At 50.3% G+C, this 12212-nt stretch overlaps 2 protein-coding genes across 2 annotated transcripts; both read right to left on the minus strand.

Annotated features, from left to right (window-relative positions):
- Positions 1-4183: 4183 nt before the first annotated feature.
- Positions 4184-6277, minus strand: LOC306833242 (uncharacterized protein). The gene is made up of 5 exons (XM_079358368.1): positions 6140-6277; positions 5644-5993; positions 5299-5555; positions 4920-5168; positions 4184-4812 (listed from the first exon to the last, which is right to left on the minus strand). The coding sequence occupies exons 1-5, from the start codon at positions 6186-6188 to the stop codon at positions 4317-4319; spliced, it is 1401 nt and encodes a 466-aa protein (XP_079214494.1). The 5' UTR covers positions 6189-6277; the 3' UTR covers positions 4184-4316.
- On the minus strand, positions 6202-11984 carry LOC306832988 (uncharacterized protein). Its single transcript, XM_079358010.1, has 8 exons — positions 11440-11984; positions 11161-11337; positions 11047-11104; positions 10041-10480; positions 8165-8489; positions 7842-8066; positions 7200-7744; positions 6202-6352 (listed from the first exon to the last, which is right to left on the minus strand). Exons 1-8 carry the CDS (start codon positions 11964-11966, stop codon positions 6289-6291), a joined length of 2361 nt encoding a protein of 786 aa, XP_079214136.1. The 5' UTR covers positions 11967-11984; the 3' UTR covers positions 6202-6288.
- Positions 11985-12212: the final 228 nt, after the last annotated feature.

Below are 12212 nucleotides of genomic sequence, written 5' to 3' on the forward strand. Positions count from 1 at the left end.
TTCCAAGTTTTCAGGATATAAGGTAAACTGGGATAAATCAGAGGCCCTCCCCTTAACAAAATTCTGTCCCACTACATTCTTCCAGGCAGGCAGATTCAGATGGCCCAAGCAGGGGATGAGATACCTCGGTATTCTCTTCCCCCCTTTATTGGAGGATATTATAAAAGTGAACTTTGACCCTCTCATAGAGAAGTTAGGTATTGATGTAAAACGCTGGACATCACTATATCTGTCTTTATGGGGTAAAGTAAACACCGTCAAAATGAACTGTATCCCCAGGATCAACTATCTGCTTCAGTCTCTCCCCTTAGAAATTCCAGGCAGTTACTTTAAAAGATTAGACATTATGTTTAAGGAATTTCTCTGGAATGGAAAGAGACCACGTATGAACATGAAAAAATTACAGAGACCAGTCAATGCTGGTGGTCTAGGGTTCCCAAATGTGCTATATTACTATTATGCATTTAGTTTGAGGCATCTGGCGCACTGGGCATTGCCCCCACAGAGGGCCCCACCATGGTTCAGTATAGAGCAATCTGTATCGGCTCCTCTCCCACTGCTTTACCGTCTGTCCACTAAACTGTTAAAGGCTCACCCAGTTATATCTCATCTTCAAAGTATATGGAAGAAGGTCTCAGGGCTGATAGGGTTAGATCCTTACTTAAATGAATCCTCCAGCATTTGGCTGAATCCTAAGTTGAAGATTAATAAAATAACATTTCTTTGGAAGGAGTGGGTAGACAGAGGAATTTTTGCATTAAAAAATCTGTATAATGGTAACTCACTTCATTCATTTGATGACCTAAAATGTAAATATGACTTACCTAAATCCCAATTCTGGAGATATATACAACTACGTCATTTATTGCAACAGACTTTTGGATCACACCCTCCAAGGCCAGCGGAGGAATTGAATAGAGTTCTTAAGGTGTTGGGAGGGGGTCATGAAACAGCTAAATATTATAAGATGGTAACGGAATATGGAGAAGATGGAGGTATCTCAGCACTTAGATTGGCCTGGGAGAGAGATTTGGGGGCATCTTTTGATGAACAGAACTGGGCTAAGATATGTGGCAACTCCCAAATGATGTCAAGAGACCTGAGGGTGAGGCTCATTCAATTTAAAATACTACATCGATTTTATTGGACACCAAGCAGGCTTTTTAGACTTGGCCTAAATGATGCAGCTACCTGCTGGAAATGTGGTAGGGAGGAAGGTACACTGGTACATGTGTTATGGTCATGCCCCATGATCAGTCAGTATTGGAGGAAGATTCATAGTTACATTGTCAATGTTATCAAAAGGCAATATGTGCTCTGTCCAAAACTTTATATTTTAGGGGACTGTACAGTTCTGTCTTGTCTTCCACAATCACTGAAATATTGGACACAGACTGTTATCATGACTGGCCGACAGATCATCCTCAGGAATTGGAAGAAACCTGGAGAACCTTCTTTTCAGGACTGGATGACTGAAGTGGGCAGAACTGCTGCTTATGAAAGAATGTCATATAGGATGCTGGACAGAACTGAAAAATATTGTCTAAAGTGGGATATGTACCTCGATTATATCCAGATGTCACAGTAAAGATCGGGCAGACGCGCAAAGATGTGGGTTGAGATGCAAGCCACCTCTGAGAGTGATTGACCCGTCAGGAGTAGGGGTGGGTGGGGGGTGGGATTTAGGGTGTTGATGGTTTGTACATTTGTTAACATATTGTGTATGTTGATTCTAATATCAGAAAATAAAAATTGCAAGTCAAAAAAAAAAAAAAAAAAAAGAAATTGCTGGCTGTGGCCAAAGTCTTTTCTGTCCGGATGGCCGCACAGACTGCACACCCTGACCTTGGAGGGCTTTCTGGGTTTGCCCCCCCCCTTCTTCTTCTTGTCCCGTGGATCTTTCACGTTCTTTAGTAGGCGCCACAGTGACGTCCTGGCCACTGTCAACAGGCAGGCCTTCACCCCCAACCACTCCACCATCCCCATCCCACCTGGTCCCTGCTCCATGGGGCAGAAAAATTCACCCACACAGAAAACATGACCTGTGTCTTTGTGCCGAATTTCCCCGCACGTGGAGCACTCCCTGCTCGCAGGTGTTTCAGGGGGGGCTTCGGACAAGACCTCCCGGTCCCTCTCCTCCCTCTTCCTCCTCCTGTACAAAGTGCATCTGGTGGGGCCCCGACCAGATGTGGAGGTTGATGGAGCGGAGGTGGAGGCAGCGGTGGTCTCCTTTTTCTTCCTCCTGCTGGCAGGAGTTGCAGGTGGACAGGTCTCCTCGCTGCTGGAGGCAGAGCTCTCTCCAGGCCAGGAGGTCCCGGACCACTCCGAAAGGCTTAATTCAGAGTCTAGAGAGTAAAACATGACATTGAAATTCAGTACACATGTAAAGACAGCAGTAAAGCTTTTCAAAAACTGTCTGAACATTTCCAGTTTTTTTTCTTACACACCTGTGAGCTGCTTCTCACGCACAACGTGCTTTGTCTTCCTCAGTGTTTTCTCGTGGTTCATCCTGGAAAGAAGAATTGAGGAAACAGCAGAGTCAATATTCAGATACAGACAGCGCAGTGAAGAACATAGTCAATACACACAGCACATCAGGCACTTACTTGACAGAGAAGAAAGACTCAATGATGAAGAATAACTGCAGTTTAAATGACCGCAGGCCAAAGAAGAAGCCAGACGTGGACACCCACTGTGAAAGCTGACTTTCAGCTCCAGGCTTTGGTGACGATCGTTTGCCCTCCCTTCAAGCACCTAGACAGGAATCAGCCGTAAACAATGGGGCCTGAGCACCCACCCTTTAGATGGATGCAAATGAAGAGAGCAACACCTTCAAGCTTTCAAGGCTTCTTCCTGGGGGTGGGGGGTCAGGGGTGGGGGGTTAGGGATGGGGGAGCATCCTCTCAAAGATCCCCTTTGAAGCCTGTCAGATGTCAAGGACATGAAAGTGGATCAAAAAGCTTTTGATTTGACATGTCAGTGATGAGACTTGTTCTAATCTTATTGTGTTTTCCCACGGTGGCCAGTAGTATGGTTTCTCCCTGTAGTGTCGTCAAATACTTGTACTTACATCAAAGATCATCCTGATCTGTGTTTCTGCTGTGGTCATGTGATCTGACAGGTGGTAAATGTGTCAGTGCCCATGTGGAGGGTTAGGCTGCTCTGTGATCAGAGTGTGAGGCAGCAACATGCAGGAGAGTCACTGTCAGTGAAACGACCAAAAGGACACCGAGACATTTACAATCAACTCATCAACACTTATTGAAGAAAAGGCCAAATTAGAGTTTACATCCCTCCATATAATTCAACACTTTACTCACATTTCTTTAAAGTGCAATCAAACTGTTCAGTCACATTTAAAGTGCAATCAAACTGTTCAGTCACATTTAAAGTGCAATCAAACTTTGTTCAGTCAGATTTAAAGTGCAATCAAACTTTGTTCAGTCAGATTTAAAGTGTAATCAAACTTTGTTCAGTCAGATTTAAAGTGCAATCAAACTTTGTTCAGTCAGATTTAAAGTGCAATCAAACTTTGTTCAGTCAGATTTAAAGTGCAATCAAACTGTTCAGTCAGATTTAAAGTGCAATCAAACTGTTCAGTCAGATTTAAAGTGCAATCAAACTGTTCAGTCAGATTTAAAGTGCAATCAAACTGTTCAGTCAGATTTAAAGTGCAATCAAACTGTTCAGTCAGATTTAAAGTGCAATCAAACTGTTCAGTCAGATTTAAAGTGCAATCAAACTGTTCAGTCAGATTTAAAGTGCAATCAAACTGTTCAGTCAGATTTAAAGTGCAATCAAACTGTTCAGTCAGATTTAAAGTGCAATCAAACTTTGTTCAGTCAGATTTGAAATTTAAAAATGATATATACAATACAAAAACCTTAACTTTATGTACATTATTTAGTTTCACTCAGCTACAGAAAGGTTGAACTTATTTACATAAATACAACATATATATACATATATATACACATATATACAAATACAATAGACAATATTGTCCCCCCCCTCACTCACTCACTCACTTCCTCTTCCTCTTCCTCTTCGTGAGAGAGTGAGGAGCAGACGACGACGACGGCGACGATGGCGGCTGCTGATGATGCTCTTCCTGCTGCTCTTCCTGCTGCTGCTCTTCCTGCTGCTGCTGGCTGGCTGGCTGGGGCTGAAGAAAAACAGAAGTAGATATTGTGTCAGAATCTCTTGAATCAATGACAAAAGATTGATATGATGAGCACAGAGAATAGTCACTGACCCTGGGAGTTTGCTGGCTCCTCTGCTCTTCCAACCAGGCCTCCACAGAGCGTCCCCCGGTCTTAGAGCAGAAGAGCTTTCCCCTGTAGCGAGTGTGTCCATGCTCCTTGTTCATAGGCAGGCCGCAGCGCTTGCAGTTGAAGTGGGTGAAGCGTTTGTGCGTCTTGTAGAGAGCACCCACTTCTCCTGCCAGGCGCTGCTGCTCCTCCCTGACCTTCCTCTGCCAGGCGGTGGTACGGGGCAAAGAGGAGGACGAGGTCGGAGCATCCGTGGAGGTGGAGGCCTGGGGGGATCCCGGATGACGAGGCTCCATCAGCGGACGCAGTGGCGGGTGGGAGGAGGCCGTGCAGCTCAGGCGCCAGGGCCCCACGGCGCGTGGCGGCCTGACCGGACGCATCTTCAGGCAGATCGAAGAGGAGGGGCCGGTCAGGCCGCACAGGCTGAGGCAGCAGAGCACGAGCAGGCTCCAGCTGCTCCTCTGTCGTCTGCTGGGCGCTGGGCCCTGGCACGGCCGCAGACAGCTGCTCCGTGGTGAAAGCCTTGCTCCTCTCGTTGTGCCTGAAGAGGTAAAAAACATTCACATAAGAAGCTTGTGGTCAGCATCTTCCGTCCACAATCGACCTGTCATCAACCCTACACGACAGACGGAAACACACGAGTCTCACCACTGCATGACTGTCCGCCTGTTGACCTCGTACAGCTGGAGGGGGGCGGCTGCCAGGAGGGCCCGATGACCGTAGACGTTGTCTCGGATCATGCTGTAGTCCCTCAAGACAGCTTGCCAGCGGTTCACCCGGGTCCCAGCGATGGTGCGTCCCTCGTAGTGGATGCGGCACAGCTCCAAAAAGATGGCCTCCACTATCCTGCTCACCTTCGGAGACAGTGCCGCACCGGAGCCCTGGCCCAGGAAGGAGCTGCAGAGAGAGAGAGAGAGAGAGAGAGAGAGAGAGAGAGAGAGAGAGAGAGAGAGAGAGAGTAACTCAAACAAACGATCCAGACACCAGAAGATCAGGCGGAGAGGCGAGTCCAAACGCGGACACGTACCGAACGCTGCTGTCCAGGCCCACGATGGCCTTGAGCTTTTTGTGTCTCGCCTGGAACCTCCCTGATACCGAGCGGTCCTGGTGGTGAGGCGGGAAGGAGACGGGTGCCTTGTCCCTGTCGGACAACATGCCCCACAGGGCGACCACCTCCGCCACCTGCCGCTGCGTCACCCAGGCCTGGAGACGCAGCCCCACCAGGGCATGGGCCAGACGGACGGCGTGCTGGTACCCACTGTGGCCATCGGGGCCGATGACATCCTGCGGCAGACAAAGACGAGTGTTAGAAAGAATGGTAACAGAGACGGGCTTTTACTGGAGGAGTTCACAACACGTTGAGTCAAGTTACCTGCTCCTCCTGCACCTCCTCCATCTGGGCCTCGACGGGGGCGCCAGCGGGGGCCTCGACGGGGGCGCCAGCGGGGGCCTCGACGGGGGCGCCAGCGGGGGCCTCGACGGGGGCGCCAGCGGGGGCAGGCTGAGGCGGCCACAGGAGCATGTTGAGGTCGTCCGCAAACCTCAGGTCCCCCGCATCCTCCTGGAACCCCTCGTCCTGCTGCTCCTGCTGCTCCTGCTGCTCCTCCTCCTCCTCCTCATCCTCCAGGTCCTCGGTGCCGTCGGGCTTATCAGGGTCCTGGCCAGGATCCTGCAGGGGGGTCCCCGTCTGGGAGTACAGGTACTCCACACCGATGAGTTCACCTGAACAGAGTGTGGAGAAGGAAAAAACAGCTCCAGCTAGTTAGAGTGCAAACCACCCCCTCACTCACTCCTGCATACATGTACGCACACACACACACACACACACACACACACACACACACACACACGGTCCTGTGCGCCCTCACCTGTGTACTGCCCAGGCTCGGTGTAATTCTCAACCAGCTTCATGCCCATGAGGTCCTGGGAGAGCTGGTTGAGAGCCTGAATCGCCCGGGAGTCGTAGCAGGTCAGGGGGCCCCCCCTGCCACCCTGAACTGCTGCTCGGGCCCTGTTCTCATTCCACCTCACCAGGCCCTCCAGCAGGTACACCTGGAAGTGGAGGCCACTGGCAGACGTGCCTGAGACAGGGGAGAGAAAGACACACTGTCAGCTAATGCACACACACACACACAGAAACACACACACAGAAACACACACACAGACACACACACACAGACACACACACACACAGACACACACACACAGAAACACACACACACAGACACACACACACACAGACACACACACACAGACACACACACACACAGACACACACACACACAGACACACACACACAGAAACACACACACAGACACACACACACAGACACACACACACAGAGACACACACACACAGAAGCACACACACACAGAAGCACACACACACACACACAGACACACACACACACACACACACACACAGACACACACACACAGACACACACACACAGACACACACACACAGACACACACACAGACACACACAGACACACACACACAGACACACACACACACACACACACACACAGACACACACACACAGACACACACACACAGACACACACACACAGAAGCACACACACACAGACACACACACACAGACACACACAGACACACACACACAGACACACACACACACACACACACACAGACACACACACACACACACACAGACACACACACACAGACACACACACACACACACACACACAGACACACACACACAGACACACACACACAGACACACACACACACACACACACACAGACACACACACACAGACACACACACACACACACACACACACACAGACACACACACACAGACACACACACACACACACACACACACACACACACACACACACACACACACAGACACACACACACAGACACACACACACACACACACACACAGACACACTCACCAGGGATGAACTGGCACAGGTGGAGGTGAAACGACTCCAGCGAGGTGGAGCCTCTCGCGCAACGGAAGACGGGCAGGATGAACCCCCCCTCTGGTCAACTGCCCCGTCTTTGTGTAGAGCTCCACCCCTACAGGGTCCTGGATGCAGCGGAGATGGCGGCGCTGGATCTTCCAGATCTCCTGCATCCTCTCCCGGTCGATCAGAGGGACGCCCACGGTGTCCGTCAGCTCCCAGAAGTGATCGAGCAGCTCCTGGATCAGCCGCTCGATCTCGTCCGGCGCTCGGGTGCGGCGACGGCAGTGACGGGCCATCTCGTCGGCCGTCAGCTTCACCGGGGTGTCCCTCCCCTCCTCGCTCCGCCTGGCCCCCTGCAGGCGGTCTACGTCGGCCCGGTCCCACTCAAAGATGGCAAAGCTCAGCCTGGCCATGAAGAGCCCGTACAGGTGGTGGCTGTCGGTGGTGACACCTCTGGCGAAGCGTCGCATGAGGTGACAGACGTCCAGGCGCACCACCAGCTGGTCCCACTCTGCGAACATGGCCGAGACCTGGAGGAGACACAGAGCGTTTGTCAGTTCACAAACGACACAACAAAGGTAGACATGTTTTTTAGACCCCTCCCCCCGCTCAGAGCTCGCTGCGCACCTTGCACTGCCCGAAGGTGGCGCAGCAGTCCCGGTCGACGTAGATGACGCGAGGATGGCGCTGTCCTGCCTCCCTGTAGCGCCGCATGAGTCCGCCCGCCATGGGCAGCAGACCCTCGCCCTCGGAGTCGGTGAGCACGGACATCAGCACCTGCCCGTGCTCGTTGCCCACGTTGGTGGCCCAGGCGGCGGTCCCGGCGGCCTGCCCCGCCAGCTTCTTGGTGATCTGCGTTGAAAAACACAGACGCACACAAACTGTCACTCTACGCTGTGCGTGTGCACGTTTTCCCTTCATCATGTCTTTCATCACAACATCACGCTTGCCTTCTTGGTGGAGTCCATCTTCAAGATGTCCCCAAACACCGATGTGATCCTGGACTTCGTCTCCTCTAGCCGTGGGAGAGCCTCCCTGACGTAGACGGACAGCAGCCAGTTTCGGGTGGGGATCGGGTGCATGGGCGGGACAGTCACATCCCGCCCTGGTGCTGCACCCGGGACTCTCAGCTTGCTGACAATGGACAGGTACCGCATGCTCCGCGTGATCCACTGCTCGGTGTGCTGCTCAATCAGTGTGGCGCGGAGACGCGACGCACTGTTGCCAGCAGTGCGTCGCTTCATCTGCCCGATGACCATGCTGTCGCAGGACAGCCTGAGACAGAAGGGGAGAAACACAGACATGTTAAACACAGACATGTTAAACACTGAGAGAAACACAGACATGTTAAACACTGAGAGAAACACAGACATGTTAAACACAGACATGTTAAACACAGACATGTTAAACACAGACATGTTAAACACAGACATGTTAAACACTGACATGTTAAACACAGACATGTTAAACACAGACATGTTAAACACAGACATGTTAAACACAGACATGTTAAACACAGACATGTTAAACACAGACATGTTAAACACAGACATGTTAAACACTGACATGTTAAACACTGAGAGAAACACTGACATGTTAAACACAGACATGTTAAACACAGACATGTTAAACACAGACATGTTAAACACAGACATGTTAAACACTGACATGTTAAACACTGACATGTTAAACACTGACATGTTAAACACTGAGAGAAACACAGACATGTTAAACACTGAGAGAAACACTGACATGTTAAACACAGACATGTTAAACACAGACATGTTAAACACTGACATGTTAAACACAGACATGTTAAACACTGACATGTTAAACACTGACATGTTAAACACTGACATGTTAAACACAGACATGTTAAACACAGACATGTTAAACACAGACATGTTAAACACTGACATGTTAAACACTGACATGTTAAACACAGACATGTTAAACACAGACATGTTAAACACAGACATGTTAAACACAGACATGTTAAACACTGACATGTTAAACACAGACATGTTAAACACTGAGAGAAACACTGACATGTTAAACACTGAGAGAAACACTGACATGTTAAACACAGACATGTTAAACACTGACATGTTAAACACTGACATGTTAAACACTGACATGTTAAACACTGACATGTTAAACACAGACATGTTAAACACAGACATGTTAAACACAGACATGTTAAACACAGACATGTTAAACACAGACATGTTAAACACAGACATGTTAAACACAGACATGTTAAACACTGAGAGAAACACTGACATGTTAAACACTGAGAGAAACACTGACATGTTAAACACAGACATGTTAAACACAGACATGTTAAACACTGACATGTTAAACACAGACATGTTAAACACTGACATGTTAAACACAGACATGTTAAACACAGACATGTTAAACACTGACATGTTAAACACTGAGAGAAACACTGACATGTTAAACACAGACATGTTAAACACAGACATGTTAAACACAGACATGTTAAACACTGACATGTTAAACACAGACATGTTAAACACTGACATGTTAAACACAGACATGTTAAACACAGACATGTTAAACACTGACATGTTAAACACAGACATGTTAAACACTGACATGTTAAACACAGACATGTTAAACACAGACATGTTAAACACTGAGAGAAACACTGACATGTTAAACACTGAGAGAAACACTGACATGTTAAACACAGACATGTTAAACACTGACATGTTAAACACAGACATGTTAAACACAGACATGTTAAACACAGACATGTTAAACACTGACATGTTAAACACTCAGGATGTATCTGCTTACTTATAGGTCAGGATGGCTGGAAACTGTCTCTGGTGAGCTACGTCCAGCTGGTCCACGAGGTCCTTCGCCCACGCCGTGTACTTCTTTTGACATGCACAGCATTCCAGGTACTCCGTGCCCATGAAGTACCAGCTGTTCATGTCCAGCACCCTCCTCACCGTCTTGTACAGCCCGGCGCCGGTCAACCTGTGCTTGCAGTTGGGGCACACGAGCCTGTATGCCCACATCCTGTAGGGGGCCCACAGGAAGAACCGGCTGAGGAAGAAGGCGTTGGGCGAGGGCGTCTGGGTGTACAGGGGCCTGGCCTCTGGGGGGCTCCACCACAGACGCAGCTGGCTGGTGAGCACTGTCGCCCCTCTGCTGTTCTTGGTGAACAGTGCCCTGCCCAGCCAATCGTGGTCCTGCTGAGGGAGGAGCTTCCTCCAGGATGCTGGCAGCAGCTGCAGGACAGATCAGAATTCTGTCAGTGTAAAGATCCCAATGTTCACAAGAACAACTTCATCAACTTCATCAGATCTCCTAACCGTTGCTCCGAAACTCTGGGCCGCAGGTGCAGCTGCTCCTGCTGCAGCTGCTGCATCTCCTCCTGCTGCTGCTGCTGTGTCTCCTCCTCCTGCTGCTGCAGCATCTCCTCCTGCAGCATCTCCTCCTCCTCCTGCTGCAGCATCTCCTCCTCCTGCTGCATCTCCTCCTCCTCCTGCTGCAGCATCTCCTCCTCCTGCAGCATCTCCTCCTCCTCCTGCTGCAGCATCTCCTCCTCCTGCAGCATCTCCTCCTCCTCCTGCTGCAGCATCTCCTCCTCCTGCTGCATCTCCTCCTGCTGCTGCTGCATCTCCTCCTCCTGCTGCATCTCCTCCTCCTCCTGCTGCTGCATCTCCTCCTGCTGCAGCATCTCCTCCTCCTCCTGCTGCTGCTGCTGCTGCTGCTACAAACACAGACTCTGTGGTTCTCACTCTGTCATAACTCACACGTTCACATAAACTTGTTGCACGGATGAAATACTCACACTCATCGTCCTCCTCCCAAACGTCCAGGAGGAGCTGCTCAGGGATTCCCCCCGGAGGCTGTGAGAAAGGAAAAAGAAATGAATGCATGCTGTGGTCTTATGAATTTAACCTGCAGCTGGTGCGCCTCCAGTCTTGAGCTGTGCTTACTCGATGTAACCGGCTGCTGCACCACGTGCGGATCCTGAGGAGGTGCGGCCGCGACCTCCTGGTCTCTCCCCCGCACGTACGACTGCAGCCGGTGCATCCGGGAGCCGTCCTTGACCCTCTGAGTCCTCAGCCACTGCAGGTAGCTACACACAGGAAATAAAACAGGGCACACGTTAGTTCATGTTACCAGCGTTCGTTGTCTCAGACGATCAACACACAAACACTCCCGTGACAGCAACACTCACGTCGTCGTCTCCCTGGACGGATCCTCAAAGAGGGCCTGGAAGGTCCGGCTGGCGTACGCCCCAAAGCCCACCAACGTGGCGTCCATGCCCCTCACCGACAGCGCGCCCTCACGCATCCTGCGCTCCTGGATGAGGGCCGCCATCTCAGGAAACAGCAGAGCGTAGGACATGAGGGCGTCCTTGTTGAGGGCGAGGGGCGTCTGTGACGTGTCGCCGCCTTCGCGCTCTGCCTGGTGGGAGGCCAGAACGCTGCAGGCGTAACCCACGTCGTGGCTCAAGAGCCACTTAAATGTTTGCCTCCGGTATTTGCCAAACTGGAGCTCACTGGCACAGAGCAACAGTTCACGGCTACCGGGGTCACCTCCGGCCTCCAGGACACGCGCCTCCGCCTCCCTACTCACCTCATCGGCCGACTTGATCCTAAAGACCCCCCCGTGCTGGGCGAGCTGCAGCGCCTCAGGAGAAGGCCTCAGGAGGAGCTCAGAGGACAGAGGGCTCGTGGTCCTGAATGCAGGCTTGAAGTCCATTCTGCAGAGTAGAGACAAGTACAACTTATTACTGCAGGGAGGAGGCCTGTGTCTGCTCTCACTCACTATTATTACACATGTTTAATCATGTCATGCTTTACTGTGCTGTATATGCTTTCATTCTTTTGAGCTATTTTTATAAACATTAGTTTGTATAGTGTTTTATACTGGAGCTTTCATTCATACATAAAGCAGGTGAAAGCACAGTGACAGAATCATCACTTATATGACACGTTGATGAGTAAG

This window comes from Symphodus melops (genome assembly GCF_947650265.1).
Source record: "Symphodus melops genome assembly, chromosome: 12".
NCBI lineage: Eukaryota > Metazoa > Chordata > Actinopteri > Labriformes > Labridae > Symphodus > Symphodus melops.

Coding starts and splice junctions, on each gene's coding strand:
- LOC306833242 (XM_079358368.1), bottom strand. CDS start 6,188: ATGGGCATGAAGCTGGTTGAGAATTACACCGAGCCTGGGCAGTACACA. Junction 5,169..5,298: donor GGCCTGGACAGCAGCGTTCG/GTACGTGTCCGC, acceptor CTCTCTCTGCAG/CTCCTTCCTGGGCCAGGGCT. Junction 4,813..4,919: donor AGGCGGACAGTCATGCAGTG/GTGAGACTCGTG, acceptor TTACCTCTTCAG/GCACAACGAGAGGAGCAAGG.
- LOC306832988 (XM_079358010.1), bottom strand. CDS start 11,966: ATGGACTTCAAGCCTGCATTCAGGACCACGAGCCCTCTGTCCTCTGAG. Junction 11,338..11,439: donor CCGTCCAGGGAGACGACGAC/GTGAGTGTTGCT, acceptor TCCTGTGTGTAG/CTACCTGCAGTGGCTGAGGA. Junction 8,490..10,040: donor CCAGCCATCCTGACCTATAA/GTAAGCAGATAC, acceptor CTTCTGTCTCAG/GCTGTCCTGCGACAGCATGG.